The 19,668-nt window shown below is 39.5% G+C and overlaps 1 protein-coding gene across 3 annotated transcripts; it reads right to left on the reverse strand.

Moving 5' to 3' along the window:
* Nucleotides 1-17,041: 17,041 nt before the first annotated feature.
* LOC107761577 (large ribosomal subunit protein P1-like) lies at nucleotides 17,042-19,211 on the reverse strand. 3 transcript variants are annotated; one of them, XR_001642614.2, is made up of 5 exons: nucleotides 19,072-19,211; nucleotides 18,897-18,978; nucleotides 18,465-18,680; nucleotides 18,212-18,326; nucleotides 17,042-17,367 (listed from the first exon to the last, which is right to left on the reverse strand). XR_001642614.2 is itself a non-coding variant. In XM_016579812.2 (4 exons), the coding sequence occupies exons 2-4, from the start codon at nucleotides 18,963-18,965 to the stop codon at nucleotides 18,273-18,275; spliced, it is 339 nt and encodes a 112-aa protein (XP_016435298.1). In that variant the 5' UTR covers nucleotides 18,966-18,978; nucleotides 19,072-19,211; the 3' UTR covers nucleotides 18,090-18,272. The 3 variants fall into 3 exon arrangements, 1 of the variants encoding a protein (XP_016435298.1); XR_001642615.2 differs by having other exon boundaries at nucleotides 17,126-17,361; XM_016579812.2 differs by lacking the exon at nucleotides 17,042-17,367 and having other exon boundaries at nucleotides 18,090-18,326.
* Between the last annotated feature and the right edge of the window lie 457 nt (nucleotides 19,212-19,668).

Raw genomic sequence — 19,668 nt, forward strand, 5'->3', positions numbered from 1 at the left:
GACAGGTATTCCTTGATTCTGTCAAAGGCTTTTTGGAAGTCATCAGTCCATTTTGTAGCGGCGTCCTTCTTCAACATCTTAAAGATTGGCTCACAGATAACTGTAGATTGTGCTATGAACCGGTTGATATAATTAAGTCTTCCCAAAAAACTCATCACGCCCTTCTTGTTCTTTGGCGGTGGCAACTCTTGAATAGCTTTGACCTTTGATGGATCTAGTTCTATTCCTCGATGACTCACAATAAACCCAAGTAGTTTTCTAGCAGGAACACCAAATGCACACTTCGCGGGATTCAGTTTTAGATTGTACCTTTATAGTCTATTGAAGAACTTCCTCAAATCTTCCATGTGATCAGTGGCCTTCTTGGATTTGATGATAACATCATCTTCGTACACCTCTATCTCCTCGTGTATCATATCGTGGAAAATGGTGGTCATGGCCCTCATGTAGGTGGCCCCTGCATTCTTTAACCCAAACGGCATCATCTTGTAACAATACATTCCCCACGACGTAATGAAAGTCGTTTTCTCAGTATCTTCTTCATTCATCCAGATCTGATGATAACCAACAAAACAATCTACAAATGACTACAACTCATGCTTGGCGCAATTGTCGATCAGGATGTGTATATTCGGTAAAGGGAAGTCGTCTTTCGGACTGACCCGGTCGAGATCTCGGTAGTCGACACAGACTCGGACCTTCCCGTCCTTCTTTGGTACTGACATGATGTTGGCTAACCATAATGGGTATTCTACTACCCTGAGAACCTTAGCTTTGACTTGCTTGGTGACTTCTTCCTTGATTTTCAGACTCATATCAGGCTTGAATTTTCTGAGCTTTTGCTTTACCGGCGGACATGTTGGATCGCTTGGCAATTTGTGAGCCACAATAGACGTACTCAAACCAGTCATGTCATCATATGACCAGGCGAATATATCCTCATATTCCCTTAGAAATTCTGTGTATTCCTTCTTTTCTGATGGCGATAAGTGGAAGCTGATTCCTATTTCTTTGACGTTTTTTGCATCTCCTAAGTTAACAATCTCAGTCTCGTCTAGGTTGGACTTAGGCTTGTTCTCAACTTCCTTAACAATCTCTCCTGGTATGTCATCTTCCTCTGAATCTATGTCTGTTTGTTGTGTTATCTTGTTGCATGTCACAGTCATTGGTTTATCAAGATAAGTAATAGCAATGTTGTGTAAGTAAAGTAATGAGAGAAAAATAATGATGAGTGTTGACTTATAAGAAAAGTCAAAATACTTTGATAAATTGGATAATCATTTTGAACATTGGAGATCTTATTGCAGGAATTGAAACATGCGAGAAATAAAAATCTTTTAGTAAATAAGACAGTGGTTGTTTTAGCCTTGCTATCCCGAGGCTCATCGGGATCTGGTTGTCCTGATGGTCCAGTTATTGAGACGTGCCCCTCTTCTTACAGCCTGTATAGAAGGGCCTTCCTCCCCTCCTCCTTGAGAACAACACAACAGTCCACGTAATTATCTTCTAGGAACAAGTTCTTCATCGCTGCCAATGCTTCTTCTTCATCTGATCCATAAATAATATCGGTCGGTTGGAAGGGCTGCTCCAGATGTGGTATCAGCTGCTCCAGTGAGTAGTAAGGACCGCGCCATAGTGGTGATCAATTGTTGAATTCTTCCCAGGTGTACTCATATCCTAGACCGAAAGTGGTGCCATGTTTCTTGAGTTTTATGGGCTTAGTGATTCCTTGAAGATTCTTGCCAAGACCCTTGCCAGGTTCGTACCCACTCCAATTCAGTATACTCTCGATCTTGTTATCCCACCATTTATCTATGTCAACAGCATTTACCCGTTCGATGTGATGGTAAGTCTCTCCACCCAGCTTCCTTCTTCCTTCGATTGACGGAATGATCTAGCGACTGTATATAGGGTTGCTACCGTCGCCGTGAATGATCACCTCCTGGTGATTCCATTCAAATTTTACCTCCTGATGCAGTGTTGATGCTATGGCCCAGCGACATGAATCCATGGCCATCCCAAAAATAGATTGTAAGATGCTGGCACGTCTATCACTTGGAAATAAACATCGAACCAAGTTGGCCCCATTTGTAAACACAGACTAATTTCCCCAATAGTGGACCTCTAGGAACCGTCGAAAGCTTTCGCATTGATAGCCCCGTCTTTTATTTCATGCAGTCCTTTACCCAACTTCTTGAGTGTTACCAGTGGACAAATATTGAGACTAAAACCCCCCATCGATCAAGATCCTGGTAATAAAGTAGTCCTTGTATTGCACAGTGATGTGTAGTGCTTTATTATGACCCAACCCTTCATGTGGCAGCTCATCCTTGTGAAAAGTAATTTTATGACTTTCTAATACTTGCCCTACCATGTTGGCCATTTCCCCACCAGTGATGTTGCTGGGCACGTATGCTTCACTCAGCATCCTCAGTAGAGCATTCTTGTGTGCCTCAGAATTTTGTAGCAACGCAAGGATGGAGATTTGCGCCGGTGTTTTGTTCAACTAGTCGATGACCGAGTATTCCTTGGCCTGTATCTTTCTTAAAAGATCATCTGGACCTGTCTCAATGATGGGTGACCGATTAGAGGCCCGCTTGCTTAACTCAACTAGATATTCCGGGGTACAGACCGTACCAGTTCTCATCATACTCTGTGCGGCAACAATTTTCTCGAACCTAACCTTACCTTTCCTCCTTGTCTCGGCTGTATAGTCCTATGGTATAGCCTTTTTATGGAATGGTGTCATGGTCGACATTGCCACTAGGATCGGCGTGGTTATCTTTACTCTGAATGGAGCATGTACCTTAGGTGGTAAAACTGTAACTTCGAATGGTGTAGGTGCATTTGATGGAGACACGAATTCGACCTTGATTGGCGCTAGTGCATTTGCAGATGACATTGCTTCTAACTCAAATGGCACAGACATATTTACCTTAGTATCCCCAGAGGGCTGCATCTGGACTATGATCGGATTAAGAGTAACTATTGTCTTCTTTGGGTCATCACCCTCTGCGATCAACCCGAGTGATCCCTTGGGATCCTAATCATCCTCTATTTCAATCATGTGAACACCTCCACCCTTGTGTTCTGGCAGAGGATTATTGCGGTCATTTGGAGCGGGTTCCTTTGCCACAATAATCTTGTTATCAATTAAAGTCTAGATCTTGTCATTTAGAGAACGACATTCGTCAATGGTGTGTCCTTTCATGCCGGAATGGTATGCACAGGATTTGTTTGGGTTAACCCACTGAGAAGGGTTCTCAGGAGTTGCAGCAGGGATAGGGGTGACATAACCAGCAGCTTTGAGTCTCTCGTATAATTAGTCAATAGGTTTAGCAATGGCGGTATATTGTTTCGGAGGTCTGCGGTCAAAATTTGGTCGAGGTCTAGGGAAGTTTTGGTGTACATGAGGTGATTGATAGTGGAACGGTTGAGCATTGTAGGCTTGGTAAACATGTGCAGGTTGGGAATATCTGGGGGGAAGTAGGTTGATATGTGGGAGGTGGAGGTGATTGATAAGTGGGTGGTGGAGTTTGGTAAGAGGGTAAGGGTGCTTGGTAGTTCGGGGTAAGCTGATATGTGAGTGGAGGCATTAGAAGGTTTGGTATTTGATGGGAGATTTGGTTCTTTGTTCAACCATTACGACCCCTACATCTCTTTTCTTGGACACACCACCGGACTGTAAGGCCTTATTTGTAGCTTGCAAGACCTCGAAGTTTGTAACCATACCATTCTTAATGCCTTCTTCGATCTTTTCACCCAGTTTGATAATATAAAAAAATTTATGGCTCTCGATCAACATTAGTCGTTTGTAATACTGTGGGTCTTGAGCCCGAACAAAGAATTTATTCATCTGTTCCTCTAGCGAGTAGCATACTTACGAAATGTTTCTGTGGGCTTCTTCTTTAGATTCTGAATGTAAAACACATCCGGTGCATTCTCTGTGTTGAACCTGAACCTGCCCATGAAGTCGGACGCCATGCCTACCCAATTCGACCAATTCTTCGGATCTTGGCTAATGTACCAAGACAAAGTATCTCCTTTCAAGCTCCTCATGAACAACTTCATGCGGATTCTCTCGTCTTTCCCTACTCCAACCAACTTACCACAGTACGTTCTCAAATGGACCCTTGTATCCCCTGTACCATCAAACATTTCAAACTTTGGAGGTTTGTACACCTCGGGCAGTTCGACATCGGGCTGTATACAAAGATCTTCATAATTCAGCCCCTCAATTCCCTTATTTCCTTCAACGCCTTAAATTCGGCTAGTCAATTTCTTAAGTTTCATAGCCAGGTTCCTGATGAGCGAGTCTTTATCATCAGACTCGGGAGTGTTTGAGATGGGTTGGGTGAAATGTGGCATAGTCTCCACATAGATGGGGGTGTTATGGTGGGTGTGAAAGTGGTCATTTGTGGAGTTTTGGGGTTCTAGGATGAGCAACGGGGTGTAGGGATGGTTTTGTTGCTTTGGGATGTTCTGTGGAAGTGTATGGTTCTGAGCTTTTGGGAAATTGATATCTAGAGTGGTGAGGGAAAATGACAAATTTGCCAGATTCCGGACCTAATCAAGTTCTTCTTGGAATTTTAGCAGTTTTTGTTCGAGTTGGGATGCATTTTCCTTGGACATCTGAGTACCATGACCATGAGTGACCTCTACTCGTTCAGTTGAGTTCTCCTTTCTGGCGTTGTTCAAATCTTCCATCTTCCCTTTGTTCTTGTTTTTGACAGGACTAAGAGGAGGAGTGGGTGGAGGGCCCCTGGATCTCGTGGAATAAGATGATGTTGCCAGAGTTCACGAACTAACCTTTGGGGAGGGGAATAATAAACAAAAAGTAAAAAAAAAGGTAACCAAGTTAGTGAGGAATCGTAAAAGTATTGCAATATTTAAACACATAGTGCGGGAATGTAAATCGTGTCCTAATTTAGGAACCTCTTTGTGCCCAAGGTAGGCCTAGCTACAAATTAATTTAGAGAACTTAGAATGCTAAATGCCTCATTTTATTGATTGAAAATAAGACGAATCCCAAATCGACATTAAATAAACAGGAAATAAATGTCACTACTGGCCACTAGCCTTATTACATTTCATAAAGAAAAACTCCTATCTATTTGGTCCTAGAAGGACCTTCCCCAGATTCGGCATCCTTGGCTCCGTCGAACATCTTTCCCAACTCGCGAAGTCCCAGCAATAGGTAAGCTTTGGATAGATGTCCGCCTTCGTTTCCTTCAGCATTTTGGCAGTCTTCGACCCTCTTGAGAAACTTCCTTTCCAATTCCACTATGCCCCGCTCCAAGTATCACAGTCGCTTGTTGGCACTGACAGCCATGTCTTTCCACTCCTCAATCAGCTTTTGGTTGGCTTCTTGTATCTCACGGTGCTCGCTTTCGCACTCCCGGATCCTCTTGCACAGTTGATTGTACTTGACTTGTGCCTCGGCCCTCTCATCTATGATCTTATGGCCCCTAGCAAACCCTAGCTGGCCTAAACCGTCGTGATTATCTTTCAACCAGCCTGAATAGTAGGGAGCGCAACTAGTGTGGTATCTGTCTGGCTCGATGGTATCTCTTCCCATGACGATCTTGCAGTGCCACATATGCTGAGCTTGGCACTTATAAGGACTATCATTAGCTTGAAAGTCGGCCCGGAAATGACTCATCTTGTCAACCATGGGTATAACCTGCTTCCTACCAGCTTGCCTCATAACCCAGAGAGGGACATAAGGGTATGTTCCTCGCAGACCAATCAGTAACAGAAAAGGTGCATCTCTAGATCGGGTGATGAATTCCTCGGTCGGAAACCACTTGAACATCCACTGTACCCGGTCCTCGGTTAGATTATCGAATAATTCTACCCATCCTTTGGCATCTTCTGGCTAGGCGAACATGTTGGGCATGTAATTCATTCGCTTCGGATGATGGAAAGCGATATGATCATCCCAGTCTCTTCGCTGAATCTCTTGTCGGTACTCACCCCTTTGGAGATGCTCTATGAGCCAGAGCTGAAGTAGAAAATTGCAGCCTTCGAAGTGTTTGGCTCCCTGTTGACACTTCTCTAAGGCTCGGTATATTTTCGCAATGATCATGAGCACAATGTTGAATGATTGCCCGCCAATTCCTTCCATTAAGATCTTAGTTACAATAGCCAACCTGGTGTGGATTCTTGCTTTCTTCATTGGAAACACGATCAACCCCAGGAAACAAAACATGAATACAAAGACCCTTCGGTGAATATGCCCTAATAATGTGATGGCAAATTCGTTAGGATAGGTATGGTAGGATTTGCTGCGACCGTACCTCTCATACAAATAGTCAAAGGGGATATAGGATTCTTTCAAACATGTTAGTTCTGGGTTTTTCTTCAGACCCATCATTTTGAGGAAACCCCTGCCCTTGCGGTTCTCAGGCATTAACAAACCCGGAGTTTCCCATGCTATACCGGCCAATCCTCCTATCTCTTCTAGCAAGGGTGTCATTTTAATGTCCCCAAAGAGGAATACGGACCTCTCACAATCCCAGAACAGAGTAGCAACTTCTATGATCTTATTGTTGGGTTGGATTTCCAGGAGAGAATGTAGGTTTCCCAAATATTTCTAGACAAGAGTTGATCACTAGAGTGAAGATCCTCCCACCAGCTTAGCAGTTTTGGGTGTATGTTGGTGATCATGCCGAATCTAGGGACTTTGTGCCTCATATTTCTGTAAGACAAATAAGGTTAGGCCCTTACCCTCTCCAGAGTCGACTATTTAATATCAACAATTGGCATAAAGTATTTAGTTCTCTAAATAAATGCACAGAATGTCCGTTTGGGTTTAGGGAAACCCAGTGGACTTTGGACAAGGCTATCTTAAAGAATCATTATGCGGACAACATAACTGACTCGGCTAGGTTTGACCATGATGCATGTACAGTTAAAACAGAGTAAAGTTTCTATGGGGTTTTAGACTGGTACCCTTGAGCGGACAACTCAAGGGGGAAGGCACGGAACCGTCGACTGCATCGTTAATCGACTGGTTTTACCGCAAATATGCCTTTCCGAATTTAGCGGGTGATAATATAGGAAGAGCGCAACCACTCATTATAAGCGTTGCTATGGTATTTGTTTGGCACAAGTGGAGTATGATGTTGATCATGATTATGCAATAATTAAAAGCATGTTGACACGTATTTGCACGTTAAGAAAGCAATAAATACATCAGTTTTATAATTTAAAACAGTAATAAAGGAAAGAAACGAAGAAGATAAGTCAGTTTTGGTTTGAAAAGAAATTAAATGCTTAAAGTAATTTAAACAAGTAACTGCACATAAGGGAGGGTATAAATTCACAAGAACAATCTGAAGTGGTAAAAGCCTAAATATCCCCAAGAGTGTCGTTATGCTGTTGCGCCCCCTTTTTCTTGCGAAATTAGGTTTATGACATTTAGAGGGACAACTCTTTCCTTTTGGGAACTGGGTTTTTGCATTTGAAGAGTCGCCACCTAATGAGTTAAGGTGAATTAGGATACCAATAGAGATTCATTTCTAAGTTTGTTTGGGTAACCAGAGATTGGGTAAGGGCTTGAAATTATCCCCAGGGGAAGGTGTTAGGCACCCCTCAGGATCCACTAGTGTGGTTCCCGGCCAGACAGTTGTTGTGAATTTGGGGTGCAATTGACATATAAGCAAATAAGGCTCAAATGAGAGGGGATTTCAATACACAATAGTTTGAAAGTAAACAAAGTTTGAAAGAGCAATTAAAAGAGCTGATTATAAATAAGAAGTTACAATGCTAAAAAGAGAAGGGGGAAGTAAAGAAAGGGGGTCCTAGATTTATAAAAAAATATGGATCACATCAATGCAATACCCGGTAATCACTCCTCAAAAGAGGGGTTACACGTGGCGTTAGCGCAACGGTCATCATATCCATATCTAGCCTTTCACATCCCATGTAAGGTACTAAAGTGCAGATTGGTCTCGAACATTATTACATGATATTACCCGTCCCGTTCCTATCAGTCCCAGAGGCACTTAGGACTACTAATCCTAAAGGGGAGGGGTATTAGGCTGACTTGAAGTTTCAAAGGTAAAAATCTAAGGCGACATACAAAACATACAAAAGACTGCACATTACAGAGGAAACACATAAACACATAAGGCTCAAGTATACCTTCTCAAACAAAAGCACATAACTAGCATGACTTGCACATACTTTTTAGGTCTGATTAAAGCATATAAAGATGAAGGAAGTTAATTATTGAGGCAGATTAGTTTATTACATAACTCAGATAAGAAGTCTGAATCAGGCCTACCTGCTGGTTGAAGCAATTAACAAAATGAATCCAGTTTACAGTTATTACTCTAAGGTTTGACTAAGTGTTTAGACGGGGTCCTATAGGTATGATATCTACTTATTCAGAAGGCGGTGAGACAGTGATAACTCAAAACGTACTGCTTGAAATCCTATATGCATGTTTGCTAAACCTTGTTGAAAATAAGGGAAATATTAAACAAAGGTTCAGAATAAACGAATTTAAATTAGTCCAGTTCCAGATTCTGCAGGTGATGGTATCTACTATTATTGATTTTAATTCACATGAGCACAATATTTGAATGTGGACGGAACGACTCAGATTTATTTAAGAATCTCTATAGGCATGATATCTAACATTGAATGTGAATAGAAACGAACCAAAAATTTGCTTAAGAACCCCTATAGGCATGATTTCTATATGTTACTGATTTTAGCATGCTACTGGGTTATAATCAATTGGACCCTAAAAAACATGATATATAAATGGTGACAAATGTACAGAATTTCAGATAGTCCCAAGATGCATGTTATCTAGATGTGAATTGAACAAGTGAGTCCTATAGACATGTTTCTAAACGTAATATGAACATGCAGAATTAGAGCGGTCCTATAGGCATGTTTTCTACCCTTGAGCATGCATAATTTCCCAACCTTTTTTTCACTAGCCAGCCCCAAATGCTCATTACAAATTATTACAAACCAGGAATAATAAATTACATCAGAAAAAGTACAAAGAATTACAACCAGAGGAAGCATGATTCTTGACTTCCTATCTGAGTTATGAGATAAACCAAGTCAAAATACCATCGATCCAAAGCCTTTCTCAGACTTGAGTGTGTCAAAGTTCCCTAAGGGCCTCAATAGGACCCGGGCAATGCTTACACCTAAGTTTCATAACCAGAATAGGGACAAGTGCAGTGTGAAAATGCCAGCCCTCATGTGTCCAAGTTCAGAGGGAGCTCATGGGTCCCAAGGCAAGGCACACATGAGGGGGTAGAACTTAAGTCTAAGAAGAGAGTGAAAAGTGCAGAAACTGAGTTTTAAGAGATGAGGGAATAAAGGAGAAGGAAAGGGTGATGGGAGACAGTCATTAACACTTCAAAGAGTTGATAACTTCACACAAAGGGGCAGGGGATTGGGAATCCACTGCAGGGAGCCTATATACTTAGGCATGGGTTAACTTTGGGCATAGACAGCAGTAGGGAGTGTTGTCATGGTTGTAAATCAACCAGAGCACATAACATATAAGGGAAACATGGGGGTTATGATCCTAAGAGGATCAAGTTTGGGTCATGCACAACAATTTCCAATGTTGTCATGCCCCAAACCAACCACAAGTATTAATCACATTGGGGTAGGGATTTGGGATTCATAAAACATTGATTCAGAACAGGAGAAAGGATATTACAGTATGCTAAATAATGGTACTAAATTAATTATAAGCAGTAGGCAGACAAGAATGCAAAAACATTAAGTAAGCATGTTGTTGCTGATGTTGAAAACTTAATTAGAACATGCCAGTCAAAGAAGCAAAGTGCAGTAAAGAAAAGTAGCATGACTTCGAAATATAGCCTTGGCTTTCAACCGGCTAAATAGGCAGTAGCACAAGTAGTAGTAAAGCAAGAGAGAGAGTTTGAGTGTAAGTGTGAGTTCAGAACTAAAAGTGTTCGTGTTTTTAAAGAGAAGAAGTACAGGGTATTTATAGTTTTTGAAAACAAGTAAGAAAGAGGTAATAAGCTACAAACATGGAAAATATCATGATTCAGAATCAATTATACAAGTGATTGCCCTTAATTAAGGGGGGGGTCACTTGCTTAAGGGCAGTGGCAGGTTCGAAATAAGGAAAGCAATCAATTAAAAACAGGGTGACAGTTTCCATAAAAAAGGTAGTAAAATAACACGTAAGCAATTTGAGTCTAGGTACAGAGATACTCTAATTTTGGAAAGGATTCAGCAAAGCAAAATAGGAAAGAAATCAATTAACCTTAATAGGCGAGTGAAATCAGAATCTCACAAAAGAAAAGTTTAAACTTAGTCACGAGTTTGAAAATTAGTCAGAGAAAGAGACTTAGCATATAAATATGGTGCATAAACACTATACATGCGAGGCTAAGCCTGTTGTCAAAAGGAAATAGCACACAACAGTAGCACAAAGATTCAGTAGATAGCAACATTTGAAGCATGACAGTCCAGTAGGTCAAGTAGTGAAGAAAACATAGAATATCAAAAGCATGTGATGGTCTCACAGTAGCAGGTGAGGAAAACCCTTTTAGAATAATTAGGCTTTCGAGCATATTTGAGTTTTAGAGAAGACAAAACCCAATAATCAGAAGAATTAAACAAAGGGAACGAAAGATTTCGAAATAAAGAACTTCAAATCGAGTCAGACCCAAAACCCTGGGATTTTCACCAATAGAAGAGTTTTAAAAAGAGAATAAGCAAACAAATAGGACAAAACTCAAGCAAACAAACATTCGCTTAATAAACAGTTAAAAGGAATTAGGGTTTGAACATGAAAATTCTGGTGGAAGAACGATATAAGCAAACATAACCAAACATGTCAAAGAATCAGAGAAACATTTTGAAATAACTTAACAAAAACACTAATCGAAAAGATAAGGGGTTTTGAAGGCAGAGTTTTAAAAGAAAATTTGAGAGAAATGCTTAGAAGTTCAAAGCAAACATTGATCTGAAGTAGATTTATAAAGAAATCGAAAGAACCTTAAAGGGTAGGGTTTCATAAGAACCCCAAGTGGTGAGAAAGGCTTTGAAAACAAACGATCTAAGCAAGAGAGTCAAGAGTCTGACTCGAATAGCCATGGCTGGCCAGAGAAAAAGTTAGAGACGAACGGAGAACAGTCATGAACTGTAATCGAACATGGTCAGGACCAAGCTTTTTCGAGATCTAGCCTTGAGACCATAAGAATCGAACACGTAGAAGCCACGGGAGATGGATATAGGTCTCCAATGACTTTGGGAACCATAGATTTGGGGAGGTATTAGGGTTGTAGTTGATGGCCGCGACTAGGATTTGGAGAGGATTGCAGAGAGAGTTGAGAGGGAAGGGGATTCAGAGGCGGCGGAATTTGGAAATGAGGCTAGGGTTAGGGGTCGTTTGAATTAAAAAAGGCAAGGATGATTGTTGGCCGTTGATCTGAATGATCAACGGCCTAGATCAAAACGGGCGAGTGGGCGGGTTATGAAGATGGGTTTGGGTCAGATTAAATTGGAATTGGGTACAATTGAGTTCAACTGGGGTCAGAATTGGGCTATAATCGAAATGAAATTGGGCTAACATTTAAATAGCCAATTTTCCCTATTTAATTTTAAAAAATGATAAATTAATTTCTGAAAATAAATTAAAGGTACCAAAATGATTTATAGCACATAATTAACTATTTAAAAATACTAGACCTAATTTTTATGAATATAAACGTAATTAATCTTAAAAGAAGCTAAGGTTGTAATTTTATACAATTTAACTTTAAAATTATTAAATGACTTTGTAAAAATATACAAAAATTATATTACCTTTATTTTAGCATAAATATGAAAATTCAATAAATGAATCACCAAAAATGATAATTTTGGGAATAATTATTGGGTTTTTTCTGGATAAAATAGGGCAATAAATTGATTTAAAAATCTTTAAAAATTAAGAAAAAATAATAAAACATTTGGACATACTTATATATGCATACATATGTTATTTTGAAAGTATTTTGCATATTAAAAATGTACAGTAAAAAATTGGGTATCAACACATTCGCCCTCTCATTCTTCAAGCAACGGGGAATTTTGCTGTGGTTCTGAGTCCCTCCCTAAGGTAGATCAATTACCTCCTTCACCAAGGAGCAGAGAACAGTCACCACAACCCAATGAATAGCCCAATGAGTCTAGTTATATGGAATATACGTGGAGCTAACAATGATGAATTCAAAAGGAATTTTAGGGAGCTGTTGCATACTCACAACCCAGGCACGGTTGCCCTTCTAGAAAAAAAATGGTTGATCATGCACCTCTTAGGGATGAGTTCCACTTCTCTGACATGTTAGAAGTCCCAGCAGTAGGCCATGCGGGTGGTATTGTGGTTTTATGGTATGGAAACTTAGTCACTCTGAATCTTGTTAGCCGATCCCACCACGAAATGCATGCCATGCTACAGGTATCTCCCGTCCAACTCCCATGTCTTGTTAGTGTTCTCTATGCTAGTGCATGTCTAAATATGCAAAACGATCTTTGGAATAGCCTTTGTAATATAGATGACAACTACCACGGACCGCGATTAGTTGGAGGGGATTTTAATGAAATCCTATCCCAAAATGAAAAGTGGGGTGGTCGACCTCTTAACTCTAATAGGGCTTCACAGTTTTGGTCTTGCATAAAATACTGTAATTTATTAGATCTCGATTTTAAAAGCGCTAAATACACTTGGACCAATTGTCGTATTAATTCGGGAGGTCTTATCTTAGAACGGTTAGATAGACACCTCGCTAACACCTTATGGATCAACCAATACCCTAATGCTCTCATCACCCACCTCCCGAGAACCCACTCAGATCATGCCCCAACTCTTCTCCAATTTAAAGGAAAAGAGCCTCCCCACAAGAAAAAATTATTTAGGCTCGAAACTTACTGGTGTTACCATATGGAGTTTGAAAATATTGTTAAAGACTCGTGGCAAAATAGATATCTCCTTGAAGCCACGGAATTTTTCAACATAATGTTGTTCTTTGGGCAAAATAAACTTTAGGGTCTCTAATAAAAAGAAAAAAAGAATCCCCGCAAGACTGAAAGGAATCCAATCATCCACAAATTACCCGTATAGTCATTTCTTGCACCTCCTCGAAAAGGATCTAATAACTGAATACAATATCATTCTTAAAATTGAGGAAGACTATTGGAAAATCTGTTCCCGTTTAAACTGGCTCAACGATGGGGACGCCAATATAAAATTCTTCCATCGAAGTGTCATCAACCGTAGAAGGAAAAATACTATCTCCCATTTTAAAGATAATGAACGTAACTGGATCCATGATCCAACCCACATTCTAGTCCATACATCCCAATATTTCCAAAAGGCCTTCCAAACAGAACACATAGATACTCCTATAAAAACTATTCAAAACTCACAAACGTCCTTTGACAACTTAGATCTCTCCTCATTAGATTGCCCATTACGGGACTATGAAGGCACTTGAGAAATTTTTTGCTTCAAACATTTTAAGGCCCCAGGACCGGATGGCATTCACCCTTTTTTATCAAAAATATTGGCATATCGTTAAGAATCCGGTTCTATCCTTTTGTCAAAAAAAAATTTAAAGACCTTTCTATTCCAACAACACTCAATTCTACATATATTTGTCTCATCCCTAAGTTTCACAACGCAAATAACCTAAACAACTTCCGACCCATCGGTCTCGGTAACATCATCTATAAGGTAGTCACTAAGATTATGGTGAATAGAATCAAGTCGTTCCTCGACAAATTAATTGGCCCATGTCAATCCAGCTTCCTTAAGGGCATAAGAACTTGTGATAACGCCATCATGATTCAAGAAATCATAAACCACTTCCAAAAAATAAGGGGTCGACAAGGAAAGGTCCTCCTTAAAATTGATTTGAAAAAAACTTTTGACCGTCTTGAATGGTCATTCATTTACCGGGCTTTACTCTTCTTTAAATTTCCCCCTCGCATCACTATACTTATAATGAGCTGCATTAGCACTTCCAGAATTGCCATCTTAGTCAATGGCTCCAAAACAGAATTCTTCCATCCCTCAAGAGGTATACGTCAAGGCGACCCAATGTCTCCCTACCTCTTTATCCTATGCATGGAATTATTGTCGAAATACATCAATCACCAAGTCAACATCGGACTCTGGGACCCGATAAAACTCAATTCCACTGGCCCTCCCATCGCTCACCTATTCTATGCTGATGACTTAACTCTCTCTGCCAATGCTAACTAAAAGTCCATCCACACAATCAAACATAGCCTCACATTCTTTTCCAAACTTTCGGGCCAAAAAATCAATAATTCTAAATCAAAAATCATATTTTCACGAAACTGTGATGCTCATACAATGAATCACTTTGTCAATATTCTCAACATCCAACCCAGTGATAACTTTGGAAAATACTTGGGTTTCCCAATTCTCACTCGAAAACCCAAAGCATCTGATGTTCGCTACATTATTGATCACATGAACACAAAACTTGTCGGTTGGAAAACAAACTTCCTTTCCATCGCAGGAAGAACAACCCTCGCTAAATCAACTCTTAACGTCATCCTGAACCATGTACTGCAATATATCATGCTCCCTGCATCCACTTTAAAGCGAATTGACAAAATTCAAAGAGATTTTATCTGGGGCACCACCACTCAAAAACGAAAAATTCACTATATCAAATGATTCACAATCACTCAGCCAAAACATGTTGGGGGTCTGGGTCTCAGGAAAGCAGTAGATAAAAACATGGTATCCCTAGCTAGCCTCTCCTGGCGTCTATTCAACAATCCTAGTTCTCTATGGGCCTCCACTCTTATTTCTATATATAATTATAAAAGAAACCCTATGTCCAATTCATTCATCTGGAATAACGTCGTAACAAGCTGGAAAAGCTGTAATCAAGGCCTACACTGGATAGTCGACCCGGGTAACATTAATTGTTGGACTCTGCATGGATACCGGGGCTCCCACCTTTAAATTCAATCATCCAGGGTCCAATCAATTACAATAACAAAACATTCAAAGTCAAAGACCTCTGGGGAATAAACTTTTGGGATCTCACAAAATTATCCTTTACCTTGCCCACAGAAATAAAAAACAAAATTCTTTCCATAAAACTAGACTCCTTCACCAATGCTAGGGACATACCCACTTGGGCTCACACCTCCAATGGTATCTTTTCCTCCAGCTCTATATACAAGTTAATCTCACCACCACTTCCCAACAATTTTAAATTCCAATGGATCTGGAAACTTAACACGCTCCATAAGATTAAATACTTCATGTGGCAATGTTCCCACAATCGTCTTCCTACTCTAAGCTATTTGCACCAAATCGGACTACACATTAACACCCTTTGTATAGACGGAGGAACATGGTTTGGAGAATTGGTACAGTACATAAATTCTTTGCAGCATATTAGTACTGCTTCAAGCGAAAGCTGTTTGCTCTTTTTTTTGTTGAAAGAGTTATTATTGCGATTTAGCCACAGAGACCATATAGCAAAAGGAAAGAACATATCCCAGGAGATATCCCATTGATCCAAAGTTTTGTGCAGATCTTTTAAGGTATTGAGCCAATGGTCAGGTTCTGCTGAAAGTGAGGAAGGTTGAGTTGAGCGTCACTCCAAAATTTGGTGGCTATGGCGCATTCAAAGAAAATGTGAATAAGTGATTCCTCCGCTGCTTTACATATGATTAAATACTTCATGTGGCAATGTTCCCACAATCGTCTTCCTACTCTAAGCTATTTGCACCAAATCGGACTACACATTAACACCCTTTGTCCCATATGTAAAGCAGCGGAGGAATCGCTTATTCACATTTTCTTTGAATGCGCCATAGCCACCAAATTTTGGAGTGACGCTCAACTCAACCTTCCTCACTTTCAGCAGAACCTGACCATTGGCTCAATACCTTAAAAGATCTGCACAAAACTTTGGATCAATGGGATATCTCCTGGGATATGTTCTTTCCTTTTGCTATATGGTCTCTGTGGCTAAATCGCAATAATAACTCTTTCAACAAAAAAAAGAGCAAACAGCTTTCGCTTGAAGCAGTACTAATATGCTGCAAAGAATTTATGTACTGTACCAATTCTCCAAACCATGTTCCTCCGTCTATACAAAGGGTGTTAATGTGTAGTCCGATTTGCAACAAACCACTCCTTAAAGCTTAACATTGATGGGGCTTTCAAAGGAAAATATAGAAAAGGAGGCATCGGGGGAATATTCAGAAATGGCCGTGGGGATTGGATTTTGGGTTACCACAATTCTACCATAGCCTACACCCCTGCCTACATGGAACTCTTAGCCCTTAAAACCGGTCTTCAATTAGCTTGAGACAAATTTTGTTGATATCGAAATTGAGACCGATGCAACATATGTATATTCTTTGCTTAATAATGATACTTGTTCTATTTACTCTAACTTGGTTATTGAGTGCAGGTCACTACTGAAGAAATTGCAGAATTCGCCGATCCAGTATAGCTTCAGGGAAGGGAACAAGGTTGTGCACTTTTTGGCTACTCAAGGATCCAAGCAAACGAGTAGCTCTACTCTCTATCTTATGGAACAGCCTCCAAACTCTCTTTTGCAAGCCCTCCGTGAAGATGAAATTGGAAGCACTAATAGTAGAACAATATCCACTGCTATAATTTCCAAATTAATAGAACTTGGAAATCCTTTTGTAACTGGCACTACTAATGTAGACAATACGGTGGCAGAACCTATGAATGAGTCCAATAGGTCTCTCTATCCTTGTAATAGTACTAGTTAAGTAATAAGATTTTCGTATTTCCATAAAAAAGAAAAAAAACAGTGTAACCTTTTGGACCATTGAGATATCATATCTTATCAAGAGTATCATTCACGTATAATTTAAAAATAATAGCACGCCTGTCAAACTTATATGCATAGTGGTTATTCTGATTTTTATGAACGAAATATTATTTGACTATCTCATCTAATCGATGATTGATTCAAACCATAATTTAATATTTGTAACAAGCACCTTTGGTAGAGTAGAGTGGTAGAAATGATATTCCTTTAGTTTCCATGGGATATACACGAAATTACCTCAGAGTCCCTTCGTCTCCTTGAGATACACAACAAATCTACATCCATTTTGACTTAGAAGTAAGATAATATCATACACAACAATGAGCTATGCACTCCATTCTTTTATATTTCAGCTCCTCAGTTTTCTCAACTTCAATAATTGGATTTAAACTTAAATGTAGTTAACACGATCAGAGCAATTCAGCTTTGTTGAAGCAAGTTGGCTGATAGAAACACATTCCAACCAAATCAATTGTTTACTCAATTGACCTCTCATATGCTTCTCCTAAGAATAAATTCCCAACATAAGAAATGGTTGTCCCAAAAAAAAATCAAAATAGAAGTTAAATTGCCAAAAGGTAACACAGAGGAAGCATTTGAAGCTCAGGCCAGGAATAGAATGAACAAAAGAAGAGAACGACAAGACTTTAGCATAGAAGAGCCAAAGATGCAAGCAGAAGAAGATTTGCTTGACAAAACAAAGCATAGATGAAATGACAAAATCGCAACGGTTGTAAATAATACAATCTTATATGCTAAGTGATTCTCACGTGCAAGTTGAAATCTCCAAAAATCAATATAAAGACATCATGAGTATGCTCTTAGCATGCATTTGGTAGCCAAATGTAAGAAGAGATGTTCTGCATACTGTATTTAACACAACACATTTTTAAGTTGACAGACTTGACAGTCTGTGAATGGAGACTAAAATATACTAATAGTAAATGCATATGCATATGAACAATAAAACCAGTGTAATCACACAAGTGGGACATGGGGAAGTTAGTGTGTACGCAGACCTTGGCCCTACCTAAGGAAGGATGCATATGCACATGAACAAAAGAAGAAATTTCAATGAAACAAAACCATGCTAACTTTATAGCCAGTCAAAAGAGCTTTAAAAATGCTTCATTAGACAACTGGTTGAGCCAATGCAAGTTCAAAAACCATTGTTTTCCAAGATGCTGATTGTTAAAATAGCTAGATGTAGAAGTTTCCATTAGGGGATAACAAAAACAAAAATGTACTCAAATTACTGAACAATCACTAGTAGAACATGTTCATAACACCAAGATTACATGTAACTATAACCAACATATCAAGAATGCTACTGAGCGAAACTCTATTACCAGCATCAGGCAAATTTTCTCAGAAAAATAGAATCACAACATATCAAACTGAAAGTCGCTCCTAATCAAAAAGACTGAATCCCATGTCGTCATCACTTTCTTCCTTAGGCTCTTCCTGTTCACATTCCAAATAAAAAATGAACATTAGCTCACGCACGTTGCACAGTCAAAAAACTCGTCACCATCTATACAAAATCAAAATTTCAATCAATCAATATTCAATATAACTAATACTCGTTTCTTTCTTTCTTACCTTCTTTTCCTCAGCAGCTGGAGCGGCTGCAGCAGCACCAGCAGCAGCTCCGCCAGCTGGTGCAGCAACAGCAACGGCAGCGCCACCGCCACCAGCACCGACATTCATAATAAGATCTCCGAGGTTTCTCTTCTCAGCAAGTTTAGCAAACAGCAATGGCCAGTAAGGCTCCACTATCACATTTGCTGCTTTTACTATAGAAGCAATTTTCTCTGCCTGTTACAATAACAATCAAAGCACAAATCAGTATAGTTAGCGTAAAAGATAATTACATGTAAATTTATGATACACACTAATTAATAATATATAAAAATGGTAATTGACATGCTATCACAAGTTAAATTCCAATATTTTTATACTATCAGTGTTTATAACTTAAATCTCATTAAAAATAGCAGTAAAAAAATTTAAATATAGGGAAGAGAAACATACGGTGATGGGAATGTCCTCATCGTTGAGGATTAAACAAGCGTAAGTACAAGCGATTTCTCCGATCGACATTTGATTAACGTTCCTGTTTTACAAACAAATTTTTTTGTTGTTGAGGAAATGGAGAAAATAATTGATGAAAATGGTTGCTGAGTGACTGTGGGAATTGGATTTTTACCTTCAAATCAAATGACGGCTGCTTCCACAATCCACAGATGCTGCTGAGTGCTAGGGTTTTGTGATTTAGAACATGTGAGATGTTATAAAGTTGACAGAATTTTGGGGGCCCGTTTACCTTAATGAAGCCCAGAAGATAATAGGTCCATTTGCCTTGAAAAGGAGGAAACTAAAAACCGCATGAAGGCTCGGTCCAGCACGCCCGTGGAAAGCTTCACCGGATCTCCACGAAGGGGGTTCAAAATATTTTTTTGTATCTAGTGGGAATTGAACTCATGACCTTATGTAGATTTTGAACCCCTTGACCACTAAACTACACTTTTGGATTGTGTTAAGGGGGTTCAAAACTTAATATATAAAGGTAAAAAATAGATTTTGCCTTATATATACAGTGTAATTTTTCGGCGAATGGGGTTCGAGTGAACCCCCTTGCGCCCTCCTAAATCCGCCCCTGCTACGCGGTATGCCTTCTGAAATACTAGTTAACTTCATATACATTAATAATATTTATTTACCCTGTATATTTACTTTATTTTAAATAAATTAAATTTTTAATATTATTATATGCCATTATGGAGGGGATTTTAATGGCCATATC

Source organism: Nicotiana tabacum, chromosome 22 (genome assembly GCF_000715075.1).
Source record: "Nicotiana tabacum cultivar K326 chromosome 22, ASM71507v2, whole genome shotgun sequence".
Taxonomy (NCBI): domain Eukaryota; kingdom Viridiplantae; phylum Streptophyta; class Magnoliopsida; order Solanales; family Solanaceae; genus Nicotiana; species Nicotiana tabacum.